This window comes from Mustela putorius, unplaced genomic scaffold (genome assembly GCF_011764305.1).
Source record: "Mustela putorius furo isolate JIRA1106 unplaced genomic scaffold, ASM1176430v1.1 tig00537338_pilon_pilon_pilon, whole genome shotgun sequence".
In the NCBI taxonomy this organism is placed as follows: Eukaryota; Metazoa; Chordata; class Mammalia; order Carnivora; family Mustelidae; genus Mustela; species Mustela putorius.
Window position 1 is genome coordinate 2072236 of NW_025422460.1, and position 17672 is coordinate 2089907.

At 39.6% G+C, this 17672-nt stretch overlaps 1 protein-coding gene across 9 annotated transcripts in view; it reads left to right on the plus strand.

Moving 5' to 3' along the window:
* Nucleotides 1–17672, plus strand: part of SAP130 (Sin3A associated protein 130) — a 92095-nt gene that overhangs the window by 15690 nt on the left and 58733 nt on the right. For all 9 annotated transcript variants that reach the window (XR_006604966.1, XM_045074365.1, XM_045074362.1 and 6 more), the window contains 5 exons: nucleotides 518–642; nucleotides 10341–10488; nucleotides 10665–10755; nucleotides 10956–11060; nucleotides 15423–15564. Coding sequence is in view for 8 of the 9 variants with exons in the window: in XM_045074365.1 (XP_044930300.1) it covers nucleotides 518–642; nucleotides 10341–10488; nucleotides 10665–10755; nucleotides 10956–11060; nucleotides 15423–15564 (611 nt within the window). In the remaining variant the exon portion in view is untranslated. The remainder of the gene's footprint in view (nucleotides 1–517; nucleotides 643–10340; nucleotides 10489–10664; nucleotides 10756–10955; nucleotides 11061–15422; nucleotides 15565–17672) is intronic.

A 17672-nucleotide genomic window follows, 5' to 3' on the forward strand; every position in this document is an offset into this window, starting at 1 on the left:
GGAAGTACATCCATGTGAAAACAGCCAGAGAGCATCTAGGGCACCCCGAATCTCCTGCAGGCAAGCACTGTTTTTATGTGTTTGCTAGTTTAGAGGGCTGAGAGCCAGTGGATCTGATGGCTGAGATCCCCCTATTGAAAGCACTTGGTTATGTGGTAGTGTAAAATGTCTATACCAGAACCAACAACAAATCTGTGGGCACTCTAGATCTGAAGGGTAGGATCCCAACTCATACTAATAGGACAAAATATTGCATCCAGTCCTACTTGGAAGGAAGAAATTTATATAGTCCATCCAGCCAAGATAGGTATTTTTTGGTAATTCTCTCTCTTGGATGTTAAAATTACCTATCTGAAAAGAGAATTCTTTAGTCATAGTGGTGAGAATTTGCTTTCTTTTGGACACAAACATGCTTGTTTGAAGGCCCAAGTTTCTAATTATACTTGCAGTGTTTGGCTTACTGTATTTTATTTTGCTCCTTGTTTTAATGAATTATTTTTTTCTCTTCTCTTGGTAGTCTCGCCCACCTGTGACCACCTCTAATACCATCCCTCCTGCTGTGGTAGCAACTGTCTCAGCCACCAGAGCTCAGTCTCCAGTCATTACTACAACTGCAGCACATGCTACTGATTCAGCACTTAGGTATATTTGGGGGTTTGGAGATCAGGCTCTCCTCCTTTCCCTTTTTCCTTTCCTTTCTGTCCTTTCATTTAACTCAATAAATACTTAGTGCTGGAGATAAAGCAGTGGGCAACCAGAAATTTCTGTTCTCATAGAGTTTCTGTTTTTAGGGGCTAGAGACATACAAATAAAAACGTTTTTTTTAGATGGTCAAAAGTGCTTTGAGGAAAAATTAGGGTAAGATTTGGAGTGACAAGGTAAGCGGTACAGGCTATTTCCTGTAAGGTGGTCTGGGAAGACTATTGTTAAGAGTGGATTAGAGCAGGGGTGCCTGGGTGGCTCAGTGGGTTAAGCCTCTGCCTTCGGCTCAGGTCTTGATCTCAGGGTCCTGGGATTGAGCCCTACATCTGGCTCTCTGCTCAGCAGGGAGCCTGCTTCCCCCTTTCTCTCTGCCTGCCTCTCTGCCTACTTATAATCTCTATCTGTCAAATAAGTAAATAAAATCTTTAAAAAAAAAAATGGATTAGAGCAGAAAATTGAAAAATCTAATGAAGTGAGTCTTGTGGCTGTGTGGATAAGAACATTCTGCACAGTGGGAACAGTAAGTGTAAAGGCCCTGAGACAGGAGTGTGTTTGCCATAGATAAGGAGAAGCAAGAGGCTATGGTAGGAGAGCGGCAAGAGATTATTTTAGGAGGTAACAGGGTCTCCACATGAGGGCCTTAGGAAGCCCTCTGCAGGTTTAGACTTTGCTGGGATACAGTGGGAAGCCTTAGTGGAGTTTTGAGCAGAGCAGTGTCATGATCTTAAGCCTGGCTACTGTGGAGAGGCAAAGTTGGAAATGGAGATATGGTTTAGGAAGGCATGCAGAAATTGAGAAGAGGTCATTGCTGGAGGTGGAAAGACATGGTTAGATTCAGAATAGAGTTTTTTTTTTTTTTTTTTAAAGATTTATTTATTTATTTGACAGACAGAGATCACAAGTAGGCAGAGAGTCAGACAGAGAGAGAGGAGGAAGCAGGCTTCCCGCTGAGCAGAGAGCCTGATGTGGGGCTCGATCCCAGGACCCTGGGATCATGACCCGAGCTGAAAGCAGAGACTTTAACCCACTGAGCCACCCAGGCGCCCCCAGAATAGAGTTTTGAAGTTGGTTGAGGATTTCAGAGGAATTACATAGGGGCAGTGAGAGAACAAGAAGAGTCAGGATTCTGGCCCTGCTAGCTGGCCTATGAAGCTAGAAAGGTGGAGTTGCTATAACTTCAGATGAGGAACAATGGGAAGAGTAGGTTTGGGGGAGGAATTCCAGACTATTTTTGGACATTGGACAGTTGTGCTGACTTGTGAACACCCAAGTGGACATGTTGAGATTGGTTAATAGATGAGTTTGGAGTCCAGGGAAGAGTTGTGAAGGAGATTATTTAGGAAAACTGTATAGATGGGGAAGAGGTTTGCAAGAGAAAAAATGTCTCCCAGATGAGAGGGCTGGAGGGGGAAGCAGTGTTCTCAGGGGAGAACCCAGATTCATTAGGGCAGGGAGGTAAAGGATATATTCAGAGAAGAGATTGAGGATGTAGGGACTTTTACTAAATGGACTGTTCAGAGGCTGCACTGGAAGGGTTGGGTATGTGAAAAGGGAGAGCTCTGTAGAGCCATACAGGAATAAGTGAAGGAATGATCTGTGATGCTTCCTAGAAATGACACAGTTGGGTGAAGATATGATGGTGTTTGTCCTTCTGTCCCAAGCCATATTGTGGTAAGGCTGTGAAAGTTGGGGGGAGGCAGTGGGATGTGAGTCTTGCCAGGAGGTCTTTCTTGATCAATTCGTTTGTTATGTTGTGCCTTGGGCAATATAAACAAGTGATGCACTGAACAGAAAAGAGGGGTAGTAGGCATGGAGACTAAAGCTGTCATACATATTAAGACCATCCATAACTGTCAGTTGCCAGGTGGAGGCAGGGCAGAGTGGTGAGGAAGAGAGAGTCTAGACACCTCCCTGGTTTCTTTGTCCTTTGACCAAGTAAATAAAAAGGAAACAAGAAAGAAAGTTTTAGAAAGAATGTTGCCTTTTGATACTGAGTTTATCCGTGGAACAATCAAGTGGTAGTTGTCAGCAGGTGATTGAAGAGATGTCGGTACCAGAGATAATGAGTTTGGAAGTCCTCAGCCTGTGGGCTGCAGTTAAACCTTTGAGGTATTTGAGGCTCTCCAAGGGGAATGAATAGTTAAGAGGGCCTAGAACAGAACTCTGAAAAAAGTAACTTTTAAATGCAGAAGTGTACCTAGGACTTATATTTAACCATTAGCTCTATCATTCATTAGCTTTGTGGCATTAGGCAAGTTTCTCAACTTCCCTGATCCTTAGTCTCCTCTTCAGTGAAATGAGAATACTTCCTGGTAATTGAAAATATTGCCTGAGGTACAAAGAGACACAACTGCCCAACATAAAACAGACTATGTGTTGTTCATTTAAATTTTATATTACCTGTATATATTTAGGTGATACAAAGAAATTAAAAAGTTATGAATGTGTATACAGTGAAAAGAGTCAGGTTTTCTTTTTTATATCATGTTATCAAAGTATCTCTTTTCTAGTGCCTTGAGTTTTTAATAAAAAGAGATGTTGAATTTTGTCAAGATGATTTTCATCTTGTTGTGACCATTATGTATCGTTTTGTTGTGAAAAATGGTGACCTTTTTAATCTGTAGCATGAAAGTATATTTATGGACAATTTTCTTGAATTGTATCTTTATATATTCATTTTATTGCATTTTAGTGAAGGGACACCCAGTTATGTATTTTTTAGATCTTTTTTGTATGACTTCCTTATCTAAACTTTATTAACTTCTTCCCTTTTGATTCTGCTTAATATTCTCAAAGTCTTGTTTCTTACAGAGTTTTCAGCATTGTCTGTCATGCTCAACTTCTAGTTTTGCCTATATTCCTGATAAAGGTGGATATTTTCTTCTGTTTCTCTCCTGAACTATGCCTATTTATTTTGTCTCCCTTCTGTTATCTTATTATTTTGTCCAGTGAGCTCTCATATCTTTGCTTTGTGTTTTCATTTAGTGGAAGGAGTTATTTCATTACATTTCTTCATTCATGGTACAATTTTCATCTGCTTAGTGAAAGCGTTTCTAGTAAACTTCCTTTTCTATCCACCATTTTTCTTATAGCATCATGAAATAAGTTTTGTGCTGGGTGCTTTCTGAGTACTCATCTTTGAATTGAGTTGAACTTATTCTGCATCAGCTATTTGTAATTGGTTCTTGTGGGCTGGGCTGTATACTGGCTAGGGGAAATTTTCCTAATGACTCAGAGTACTCTGTTGTTGTTTTCTTGGTTGTACTTCTCTCCTGACATTGAAGATAGACTGCCCCAGATGGCAATTTCGCTTTTCCCTAGGTCTCACCACACACTGGGGGTTTTTTGTTTCTTTTTTTAAAGTAAGCCCTGTGCCCAACATAGGGCTTTAACTCATGACCCTGAGATTGAGAATTACCTGCTTTACCTGATGAGCCAGCCAGACACCCCTCACCACATGCTGTTTTTCACATGGCACTTATCTGTATGTGTGATTACTAGTTTAACCCTTTGTCATTAATTATTGGATATTGGAACCAGTCTGTGTCCAGGTCCTGCTTCACTGACAGCTCCTGCTGTTATAAACAAAAGCTTTTGGTTTCTTCTGTCAGAGTGCACTCCTCACTTTGGAGAATTATACTTGACTGGGTTTTGACCCTTAACTTGTAGCTGCAGAGATCTTGTCTGCATTGGCGCCTGTGTCCCTGTTTGGGTATCACTGCCCTTGGCAGTGTGTGTATCACAGAAGATACCTCTTCTGTGGTTTGAGGTGTCAGGTATCTCTTAATGTTGCCAGAGATGGAGATTGCATTACTTTTTGTTTTGTTACTATTCTCTGAGAGGAGGAGAAAATCCCAAACCTGCAGTCTCTGCCTGCAGTACTTCTTGCCCTCACTCTGAAGAAGTCAAACAAAGATCCAGTTCAACACTGGAAGATGGTCACAGGTTCACTTGTTATAAATTAACCCCAAGTGTTCTGTGTTTTTCAAGTTTCTAATTTGGGTCTCTGTCCCTAGAGCTGCCTTTGAGGCCATTAAAGAAAATCTCGTTGCTAGGAGAAAGAGTATATTGATTAAGACAACAGATGTGGGAGTACTTTCTGTGCTCCCACAGAAGCTGACTGACCCTGCTTAATCTCTGATCTTTTTTGTGTATGGGGGAGTTGCCACTATGGACTTAGGGGTGTTTTATTTACTCGGTATATTTTAATAAAAATCTTTTTTTCCCCAGTTGCCCCAAATTTGGCTAGTGAGAAACCCTTCAAACTGGCTTCAGTGTCATTTTGATAATTCCTCTTAGACTTTGAGTACTTTAATCTTTTTGGTACATGGTAAATGAGGCCCTTTATTTTTTTCTGCCTCCCTAGCCTTGAAATCAACCATTTCTCCAATGATTCTTGGTTCTCTTTGGTGGAGAATGGTAATTAGAACCCAAGATCTGAGTGCTAAGGGTACACATTGCTCCTAGGGTATCATTGCTTTTAGGCTCTTTCTGTGAACAGAGGTAATCAATATAGTAAACACAGTCATGTCTTCATACTGATATTTCTGAATGAAATTTAACATTAAAAGTTTTTTTTCTTCAGTTTTATATTTGTACATCTTTTCTCTTACGCTACAAACCTTGTGTCAAGACATTAATACAACTACTTGGTTCTTTGGTCCATAATATTAAAAAAAAATAGTTTCAAAGTAACAACCCAGAGTACCAAGTTCATGGGTCATAAATCAACCCCTTATTTTCTGTAGATTAAACTAATAATAAGACCGAATGACATTTGGGGTGCCTGAGTCGCTCAGTCGATGAGCGTCTGCCTTCGGCCCAGGTCATGATCCCAGAGTCCTAGGATCAAGTGCCACATCAGGCTCCCTGCTTAGCAGAAAGTTGGCATCGCCCTCTCCCACTACCTCTGTTTGTGTTCTCCCCTCACTCTCTCTCTCTCTCTCAAAGAAATAAAGAGTCTCTAAAAAAAAAAAGAGAGAGAGAGATAGTGAAGTTTAAGACTTCTTCCCAGTTCTTTTGTCTTCAGACTGCATCCCACTAAATGGAGCAGAAATGTATTCAGAGGTCACTTGAAGTGATCAGTTTCTCTGTGAGATATGTAGTAGTATTTTCTGTTTAATTAAGATTCACATATTTCTAAAATATAAATATGTAAAAAGGTATACAGTGAGGAGTTTCACTGTCCTCTCTATCCCTCAAATGTTGGAGCACACCTGGCTAGTTCAGTAGGTTGTGTCTGCCTTCAGCTCGGGCCATTATCCCAGGATCCTGGGATCAAGCCCCATGGTAGGCTTCTTGCTCAGCAGGGAATCTGCTTCTCCCTTCCTCACCCTCTGCTTCTCCCTCTGCCTGTGCTCTCTCTCTGGCTCTGTCTCTTTCTCAAATAAATAAAAATCTTAAAAAAAAAAAAAAAAAAGGTAACTTTCAAAGGAAAAAGAAAATATAGCATATTGTATTTATATTTATATATACTGTTTTGAGCCTTGCATTTGTATTTATATTTATATATACTGTTTTGAGCCTTGCATTTTTCTCTTAATATATTCTGGAGATGATTCCAAATCAGTACATAGAGATATTTATTCCCTTTATTTTTGGCTGCTTTGTATCCTAGCTTATGGATGTCCTGATGGACATTTCAGCATGTGCTGTTGCCTGTTTTGATGGTATACTTTCAAGATCTGTAGAAGTGCTAGACCAAAGAGTGAATGCTTCAATTTCCTTACATGGAAAATGGCGGGGCGCCTGGGTGGCTCAGTGGGTTAAGCCGCTGCCTTCGGCTCAGGTCATGATCTCAGGTCCTGGGATCGAGTCCCGCATCGGGCTCTCTGCTCAGCAGAGAGCCTGCTTCCTCCTCTCTCTCTCTCTGCCTGCCTCTCTGCCTACTTGTGATTTCTTTCTGTCAAATAAATAAATAAAATCTTTAAAAAAAAAAAAAGAAAGAAAGAAAAGAAAATGGCAATAATAGGGTGCCTGGGTTGCCCAGTCAATTGAGTGTCCAGCTCTTCATTTTGGTTCAGGTCATAATCTCACAGTCCTGGCATCAAGCCCTTTGTCGGACTCTACACTCAGCAGGGAGTCTGCTTGAGGATATTCCCTCTCCCTCTGGTCCTCCCATGGTCATGCACGCATTCTCCCTCTCTCTCTCAAATAAATAAATCTATGGGAAAATGGCAATAATATTACCTACCTCACAGATCATTATAAGGAATACTTATATTAATGTATGTAAAGGAATTAAAATATGCCTAACAAGTAATACACCTTATAGAAGTGTTCATGGTTTTTTTCATTAGGAGTAATTGAAAGTCAAAGACTACCATGTAGAAAGACTACCAAGTGCTTTCAAAAGCACTTAAAAACATATTTAATATAAATAGTCTTTTCTGGTTTTTTTTTTTAATGAACCAAACCTTTTAAATATGAGTATATTTAAGGTGAATTGTGGAGACCCTTTCCTAGTGATTGGAATGTTGACATTATTCTTTGTTATGAAGCTCTTCAAAAATTTTTTTAATAATTAAGTTCATGTGTCCTAAATTTTGTCATGACTTTATATAATTATATATATTTATGTATCCCCCTGGTTTTCATCATAAATGCTGGGAGCAGATGTCTTACATGACACTATACTTAGTGTAGTATGTTGTCAACTATTAAAACTTCAGTCTCCAAAATGGATTTTTATCTGGTAAAGCTGCAGAGACATCCTAGGTAGTTGGAGTGACAAGTTTATGCAGGTGGTCTATGTCGGCAAATATTATTCTCATGTTATACCAGTCACCTTTCAAGAGGGTATGAAAGCCATACAGGGAAGAAGCCAGGCTGCAAAACAAAGTCCTAATTACTGTTCGTTGACTAGACCAGTGGCATCAGAATCCTGTTACTTTGTGCAAGGTCCGAGTCTCCACTTGCCACATCAGGAATAATATCCTCAGGCTGATTCCATAGGGATTGTACCCAACACCTGATGCTGCAGCATGCGTTTGCACTCCCACAACAACTGGTGTAATGGTCATCTTCAGTAATTCTAGGAGCCGCAAAAGTACTTGAATTCTCAATGTGATAGTGGAGATCCTGGTCAGAATTGGCCTACCATGTACCGGCTAATCTAGTGCAATAATCTTATCAGTGTGCTGCTGCTCTGGGGGGGGATTTATTGGGCTAACTGTCGAATAAACATAGAGCTTGTATTTTTCTTTGTGTTTCTGGATATAATTTTGGGCTGTGTTATTCATAATAAAAATTAGGTTCTACCATAATGAGCAGAGAGAAAATGAAACCTAAAGAAAATCTCAAAGTGGTCACTTAAATTATCAGAGAACATCCATTCCTCATTCCCATTTTTAAATGACCAGTGGAAGAGGTGTAATAGGCTTAAAAAGAGTGACCCAAGGTCTTTTTAGGATTATCCAGGTTTATATGTTTCTGGGGGTTTTTTCTGGCTTGAGAACATGAGAGTCAGGTAAGGGAACTCTTTAGGGGTCCTTTACATTTTGGGTGAACATAAGGAATGGGCATGGGGAAATGGTTCATCCTGTCTCCCTGTAGTACACTTTCTTCTCCATGAGTTCCACCAAGTTCACAGTTATATCTGTGGCTAGTTTTTCAGCTTTCCTTTAACTTGGATGATAAAGCATTTTGCTCTTATTCTTCAGAAAGAAAACCATCCTTTATTCAGTTTGAACACTTTATTCACTGATATCCCACCATGTTTGTTTTTAAAGCATTTTGAGAGAGGATGCCATTTGAGAGATGAAACCATTGCTTAGTTTGGACACATACAGTCTCAGTCAAGTTTTTACTCTTACAGCTCAGCTTATTCACTTCTTTTTAATTTGTATTCACGTGTTTTCAAAATATAAAAAGCATGAAAAGATGTGTAGGAAGGATGTCACACTCTCCTCTGTCCCCCGTCTACCAGGTTCTTCTGTTCCTTTCCTTTTATGTTTTCTGAGTTCTCTGGTAGTAACTAACTGGATGTCCACCCAATGTTAGTTAAATATAGTCAGATCCGAGTGCAGTTCTTTTATCCTTTTTACCCAAAATTAATTCATATATTCTCTACTTTCTTTAAATATAACAACATGTATTGAAAGTTTCCTATTTCATTACTTAGATAGCCTCATTGTTCTCTTAGTACCAGCACAGTGATCCATTGTATGTGTTAATGGGTTTGAGGTTTCTAGTACTTGACTATCATAAGTAATATGGCAGTGAATACACTTATACTTCAGTCATTATCCATGTGTGCAAGAATACCTTTAGGATAAATTCCCAAAAGCCCAATAACATTGGGCTGTTACTCAGAAGGTATATGCAGTTATAATTTTGATACCTAGCATTGCCTTCCTTAAGGTCTGTACCTGTTTGCACTCCTTCCAGAATGTTTGGAAGTGCCTGTTTCCTTGCAGCTTGAACAACATGATGCTGTTCATTTTGGGGATTTTTGCTAATCTGATAGGTGAACAGTGTTATCTAGTGTATTTTAAATTGTATTTCTCTTCCTATGACTGGGAGTGAGCATCTTTTCTTTGTTAAGGAGCCACTTGCATTTTCGTTTTAGTGAACTGGCTGCACATATCTCTTGCTTATTTTTATTTGGCTGTTATTTTTCTCATTGCAAGGAATTCCTAGTATATTAAGATTGCACTTTGATTTTTGAGTCTTTTGACCATGCTTATAGTGTGTTTTACTAAGTAGGTTTGCTTGTTCATTCACAGAGTCAAATTTTTAGATCTTTTATAGCTTTTAGATTTTGAAAGCTTTTAATAGTTAAAAAGCTCTCTTCCACTCAGGTTATAAAAGAATTCTGTCTTTTCTTCATGTACTTTTTAATTTGCTGTAAAATCTTTGATCCTGTTTTTATTTATCCTGCTATAATGATGCATGAAGCATGGATCCCATTTTATCTTTTTCAAAGGGCTACATAGTCTTCCCAACATCACTTATTTAAATAGTCCATTCTTCCCCCTCTGATTTGAAATGCCAACTTTGTTATAATGTCAAGTTATCTTGCCACTGTTGCAGTTTCTGTAACTTGCTGCCAGTTAATTTGAGATGGGTTCTGTGTTGATATCTCAGTAATTAGATTATAACTAATATATAACTATAAAGGTTATAAAAGTTATAGAAGTTATAATCTGTAAAAGTTACAACTAAATTTTGAAGAAACAATACAGTTAGGAATGATAGGAAGTTGAGAGCAGGTTAGTGCTTTGGGGGCAATAGGGTGGGCTGCTGTTAACCAGGGTCATCTGTAATTCTCCCTCATAATGTGAAAACCTTAGCGTGTATCTTCAGTTTTGTCCACACAGTGAAGTGTATTAATATAATAATGCTTACTTAGGGTTGTCCTGAGAGTTAACTCTCAGTTAACTACACTGAGAGTGCTGAAAATGACTATAGATTAATTGATTCAGTTCATAGTGCATATTGATACCTTTGGAAATGAGGTTTATGGAACTTACAGGAGAGAAACTCAACAGGCCATTTACTTCATTGGATCACCTGTGGGTGTCACAGACCTAAAAAATAAACTGTATGATGGTCTAGTACAAGAGAGCAAATGGCCTTGACTGCCTGCATCATGTCTAGAGACAAGTGAGAAATCGTGTCTTTCCTATCTCTTTCAGTCGGCCAGCTTTGTCTATCCAGCATCCACCATCTGCAGCAATTAGTATTCAGCGTCCTGCCCAGTCACGGGATGTAACAACAAGAATCACACTGCCGTCTCATCCTGCATTAGGGACGCCAAAACAACAGCTTCATACCATGGCACAGGTAAAACCAAAGGTGAACCTGTCTGTGGAGGCTGTGGGTTAAAACCAGACTTCTGCCCAGTTTCTTGAGAACCTAGCAATATTGAAGGCAGTAATTGCTTTTAAACTGGATTCAGGGGGAAATGTTCTTGTTTATAACTGTATTGTGGGATATCTCCCCCCCCCCCCCGCCCCCAGAAAACTATCTTCAGTACTGGCACACCAGTGGCTGCAGCAACAGTAGCACCTATCTTGGCAACCAACACCATTCCTTCAGCAACCACGGCCGGTAAGTTGGCAGCCCTGCTCTTCCTCCTAAGGAAGTGTGAGGCAGGAGTGGTAAGTTAATTTTCCATTTCTCAACTTCAATCAGAGAAAAAGAAAAGGCTAGAAGCATTCTCTTTTCCCAAGAGCTTTTCTCAGGTATTTGAGAATCGGTAGTGTGTGTAGAGAGGCCATTATTGAAGACTTTTTTTCCTCCAATTTCAGGATCTGTGTCACACACACAAGCTCCCACGAGTACAATTGTTACCATGACAATGCCCTCACATTCATCCCATGCTACCGCTGTGACCACCTCAAACATCCCAGTTGGTAAGTGTCCTGCAGCCTTCACACAGAGCTTAAAGGGATTTTTCAGCCCTTCTGACTAGGTCTTCATATAGAGGGCTAGTATTGGGTTGTTTGGGTTTTTTTAAATTATTATTGATTTTCAAAGCAACACTGAATTCAGTTTTTAGTATATTTGTCATATAGATTTGGTGTTGACCATAGGAGGGAAAAGAGGGTAATAATCTTTGAGATCTGGTGCTCGCTTCGGCAGCACATATAATAATCTTTGAGATCTGAAAGTAAACATTATTTTCACACAACTTTGACTTCTCATTCATCAGATTTTTACCTCTCCTTTGTGTGTCTTTTAGTGATAAAAAGTTAACTTCACTGACATAGTTAAATGAGATCCACAGAAAAAGCAAAAAAGAAGCAAGGGTCTGGAATGAAGAGAACTTGTACTACTGATGAAGTGTTCAGGAAAACTCTAGGCGATGCACAGTGGGAAGGGTGATAACCCTCGGGTTGATTACCCTCAGTTCTCATCTGACTCTTACCCCAGGATACTTCACAAACATCCTAAAGTTTCTTCTAAGCTTTGTTTATTCCCCTTTTAAATATGCTTTCAATATTTAAAAAATCTTTGAAGTTACTGGCAGCCAAATAGTCATTAAGAGCAGGGATTGACAACCTTTCTCTGTAGGGCTAGATAATATTATAAGCTTTGCAGGCCTCACAGGTCTGTGTCACGACTGCTAAACTGTGGATAAGATGTAAACAATTGAGTGTAGGTACATTTCAGTAGAACTTTTTATGGACACAGAAATTTGGATTTCATATAATTTTCATCTGTCATGAAATATTCTTCTGATTTTTCCCACAGCCATTCCGAAGTATCAATTCAGACATCAGGCAGGACTTGCCCACACCTGTCCTACGGGTTGATGTCTGCTGTCACAGCTTCCAAAGCAGAGACTGGCTTCTGAAGCAGAGCATTGCTCTTTTTAATTCACAATCTCCGGGTTTAGTTTCTCGTGTTAGCTTTGCCTTGGTTGTATGACAGTAAGCATGCCTCATCGTACTGTTTTACTCCCAGAGTCATGGGACAGCTGCCATATTTTTCATAAACTTTTTTTTTTTTTTTAAAGATTTTATTTATTTATTTGACAGAGAGAAATCACAAGTAGGCAGAGAGGCAGGCAGAGAGAGAGAGAGGAGGAAGCAGGCTCCCTGCTGAGCAGAGAGCCCGATGCGGGACTCGATCCCAGGACCCTGAGATCATGACCTGAGCCGAAGGCAGCGGCTTAACCACTGAGCCACCCAGGCGCCCTTTCATAAACTTTTAGAATGCTTTTTGTAAGATGATACACTGGCATAATTAACAGTCAGAAATCTGGTGACCGTAGAAGTATACCTTCCCCACCTGCTATATCCCAGCACGGCGATAGTTTCTTCCTTCCCATATAAGACAGCTTCACATCCCTCTGTGCAGACTTGGAGGACACTTTTCCAGAATGATGGTGGAACCCAGGAAGCCTTTCCTCCTCCCTTGGATAACTCAGCCATTCCTGCCCTTAAATTGGTACTGAGCCCCATGGTAGGCTTTTAGCAGTGAAAACACTGCTACTGGCTCTTTCTCACGTTACCACTCACAGCATCTTGACATCAGAGAGAGCGTACTTCTTTCTTACCTTTCTGTGGTGCAGGTAGTTAATTCTGTCCTGTGAAAAGAAGAGAAGGGCTGGAGGGTGGGAGTGTTGTGTGTGATTTTAGCATTGATGTACTATTGTTGAAAAAGATTGTTGCTTGTTCCATAACTGTCACTTCACTTTCTGACTGTATCTAACAGTGTCATCAGTTATCCTGAGCACTGTAACAACAGAACCAGGCTTGTTCTTGCCATTTTTATAGTCAAGAGTCTCACTAGCATATCTATAGCTATAAAGCAAATTAGACCAGTATAAGAGAGCAGTGTATCCTTATAGGGGCTCTCTGGTTTCATCTTGAATCATCACTGTAAAGAATTATTTAGAGATTCATTCTTATTTATGTCACTGTATCTTGCTGAGAGATGACACTGTGGAAATAAACTCAGAGTACCAGGAGACAGAAGTAACAGAAGTATGTGCATTCATTTGGCTGAAACTATCAACTTTTTACCTGTCTTAGGTTACAGTATTACAGTTCATATCTCCCAGCTATTTTATCTTTGATTTTTCACTATTTGCTAAATTCTGTGAAAATCATTTGACAGAAGTGTCCAAACAGATTTAACATCTGCCACTTAATGTGATTTTTTTTTTTTTTTAAAGATTTTATTTACTCATTTGACAGAGAAAGACAGCAAGAGAGAGAACACAAGCAGGGATGTAGGGAAAAGAGAAACAGGCTTCCTGCCAAGCAGAGAGCCTGGTGTGGGGCTCAATCCCAGGACTCTGGGATCATGACTTGAGCCAAAGGCAGACACTCAACGACTGAGCCACCCAGGTGTCCCTTAATGTGATAGGTTTTGTCGAAGTTCCATCAGGCTTATGCTCTGGCTTTCTCTTCTTTTATAGTAAGCCAAATATTTCTTTGTTACATCACTATAGGATCCCTGTTATAGGGGTACCTCAGTTGAGAAAGGAAACCTGATATTAACCCTAGAGCATTGATTTTCAAGTGGGGTTTTAATGGATATATTAAAATCACTTAAGCAGCTTTTTCCAGGTGAGGTTAAATATTGAATTCAACTATTTTTACTAGTAGGAATGTATTGAGTTGGGGGGGCAGGAAGCCTGATTTACCATAAACATAGAGTTTTTGCCTTTAATGAATGCTCATTTTTTTTTTTCTTTTTTAAAGATTTTATTTATTTATTTGACAGATCACAAGTAGGCAGAAAGAGAGGAGGAAGCAGGCTTCCTGCTGAGCAGAGAACCTGATGCGGGGCTCGATCCCAGAACCCTGGGATCATGACCTGAGCCGAAGGCAGAGGCTTTAACCCACTGAGCCACCCAGGCGCCCCTGAATGCTTATTTCTAATAGAATACCATCTTTTTTTTCTTAATTCTCTGGCCCACATATGATGGTGGTATCAGAATTCTAAAAAAGCAGAATCAGATGATCACAGCATTCAGTAAACAGGGATCATCTTTGAAGGTGGCATTATGTTCAACTTGGGATTTTTGCATTGTTTTTCCCTAAGTCTGTTTTTTTTAAATAATTGACAATGTGTGGCTTTTTTAATTAGAAAAAAAGGCACAGATATAAATTCATGGGCATGCGTATGGTTTAACAACCAGTAGTTAGCCACTTTGCCAGATGACAGCTGCATTCCTGTTGGGAGCATTCTTTTCTCCTACCTTTTATGGGCACAGTGGAAAAACAAGACTAAGTTGCTTTCCACTCAGCTCCCCCTCTATTTACTACTGATGGAAAATATTTCATGGCATTATCCTTAAGGCATGGCATCTGCCTTAGCCAGTACAAGTCATCAGTGGTCGAAGTGGGCATCCCGGCTATCATCCTGCAGAAACATGTCCAGCTTCCTCCATTGGGAAATAGCTGGGAATCATGGTGGACTTGTGTTGCTTACCTTTGGTGTTCAGTGCACTGCACTTTAGGTAATGTGGTGGCATCATCCTAGTCTCCAGTGTTTATGTCCCTGTCACTGGTGTAACTGTGGGGTCTTGCACAGATGGTAGCTGTCCTTCTATATATCTAATGTGGACTGCAGCTTTTTTTTCCCCAAAAATTTTCCTACATAGAGTTAATAGACAGGTCTGTAAGAACACTAAAGTATGTCCCGTTCAGCCATGCCTTCTAAACAAAACTTGATTGCAAATGCTAGAGGAGAGCAAACTTTGAGCCTCAGATTAGATTTGAAAACTCTGTAGTCATTTTGATTTTGCTGTAAAGTTTTGTGCTAAATCACAGGACATTCAAAGGATCTTAGAAATAAAGTGATGATCTAAAGAAGGACTTCTTGTAGATGAGGAAACTGAGACTTCGAAATTAAAATGATTGACTTAGTACTAATTAGCTATGGATTGTTCAGTAGAAGCTAAGGTCTTTGCCGTGTTGGTATTCAAAATTTTGTTGATTTTTGTTGTTGCTGTTGTCAAAAATTTTTCTCCTTTAAAAAAGGTTTCCAGGAAGTCCTGGTATTTTTGTTAAAGTATTGATGTTGAACCCTGCTTTGGCAAATAACAGTGAGAATATATGAATGTATCAGTAGGATACTGGCTTGAAATAATTCAGTTGAATCTTATATGCTTATCTTTCTTTTTTTATTTTGATTAAAGCTCAAGATCCAGGCTTCTTATTACTGTTTGCATTCTTAAGATTGTTGCTGGCCAAGAATGTTTTGGCATGCCAATAAAAGCATATGAGAGGTAATATGATTGGATTTTGCATTTGTAGCTAAGGTGGTGCCGCAGCAGATCACACACACTTCTCCTCGGATCCAGCCTGATTACCCTGCAGAGAGGAGTAGCCTGATTCCCATTTCAGGTCATCGGGCCTCTCCAAATCCTGTGGCCATGGAAACCCGAAGTGACAATAGGTAGGAGGGAATGTGCCAGTTACACTACCCCAATGTGTCATTAATTGTTTTGATTTTTCAATAACACAAAAAATGTCTGAGAAATATAGTTACATATATGTTTATTCTTATTTTCAGATTTCCTCCTGAAAATAATACAGTGTATAATTTTTTTAATTTTACGAAAACGTGCTGTGTTTATTTAGCTGTTCTTCTTTTGATGGATGTTCTACTGGTATCTATTTTTTCATTTGGTGTGTTTCTGTGTTTGATTTATTTTGAGCTGATTTTAGAGTATAGGTTGCAGTGGCATGACCATTTATACCTAAGTACTTTCATTTTCATCCCCTAAGAACAAAGACCTGCTCGTTACCTTAGTGCAGTTACCCAAAAATGGTTCTTTCATAAAGTGACATTTTTGAAGAGTATAGGTAAGCTAGTTGTTTTTGTAGAAAACTCTTCAGTTTAGGGTTGTTGAATTGTTTCCTCATAGTTAGATTCAAGTAATGCCTTTTTGTAGCAAATACCACTTATGTGATGCATTCTTCTCACTGTTACTGAGAGCCACCCCTATGTCTCATTGTTAGCTATGTCAGCACTAATTACCTAGTGAAGGTGATGTTTGCCAGATTTTTCTATAAAGATATATTTTTCTCCTTTTTTCCTAATTTTAATGATTTTATTCATTTATTTGAGAGAGAAAATGAGCAGGGGGCGGGGGTAGAGGAAGAATCAGACTCCCCACTCAACAGGGAGCCCAGTGTAGGGCTCGATCACAGGACTCTGGAATCATGACTCAAGCCAAAGGCAGATGCTTTACTGACCAAGCCACCCAGGTGCCCCTGTTTTACTGCTTTGTAAACCACTAATCTTTGTGAAAATTTTGGAGCCTGTAAAAACCCTGTTCCTCAATAAACTTTCATTCAGTGGCATTAGCATCTATTGGGGATTCTTTTTTTTAAAGGAGTCCTTTTATTTATTTATTTATTTTAAGATTTTATTTATTTCTCAAAGAGTGAGCATGAGAGAGAGCACAAGCAGGAGGAGCGGCTGGCAGAGGGAGAAGCAGGCTCCCCACTGAGCAGAGATCCTGGTGCAGGACTCGATCCCGGGGTCTTAGGATGACCTGAGCTGAAGGCAGATGTTTAACGGACTGAGCCATCCAGCATCCCTCTGTTGAGGTTTCTTGGCTGAATCAGTTGATGGTTGCAGTATGATCATTGCAAAATAGTGACATTTTCTATCATTTCTTCCACATTTATCAGTTGTCATGTTTATGTAAATAAATTTTTATATATCCCCATTTATTTTGTTGTATATATATATATTTTTTAAAGATTTTATTTATTTGTCAGAGACAGAGGGAGAGAGAGCGAGTGAGCACAGGCAGAGAGGCAGGCAGAGGCAGAGGGAGAAACAGGCTCCCTGCCGAGCAAGGAGCCCGATGTGGGACTCGATCCCAGGACCCTGGGATCATGACCTGAGCTGAAGGCAGCTGCTTAACCAACTGAGCCACCCAGGCGTCCCTATTTTGTTGTATATTTTATTTTTTTAAATGAGCATGGACTCGTGGATTTATTTATTATTATAATTCATTGTTGTCATTTGTTTTGATGTTCACATTGTCTCTGGGAGTTTCTTCAGACCAGTTCCTGTGGGCTTTCCATGTCCCATACATTCTACCCCTTCCTTACTTCCCATCACAACAAGATATTCCAAGTTTCTCCTGAATATTGTCTGAGCCCTAAAATCTACCATTTTTAACCATGGGTTCCTTTTCATCATTTAGAAACCAGAATCTAGGCATTAGCTCTGTTTATTGCTACTTGATTGTCATTTCTTCCAGTCTCTTTTAGCTGACAAAATAGGAAGTACGTGACATCATAAAAACTCATTAGGGGTGCCTGGATGGCTTGGTTGATTAAGTGTCTGACTCTTGGTTTCAGCTCAGGTCATGATTGTGGGATTAAGCCCCTGCCAAACTCCATGCCAAGTGGGGAGCCTGGGTGAGATTCTCTACCTCTCCCTTTGTCTCCCTTGGTCTCTCACTCTTTTTGTAAAATAAATAAATTTAAAAAATAAAAATTTAAAAAAAAACTTTTTAGTTGATCCTTCTAGTTCAACCCCAT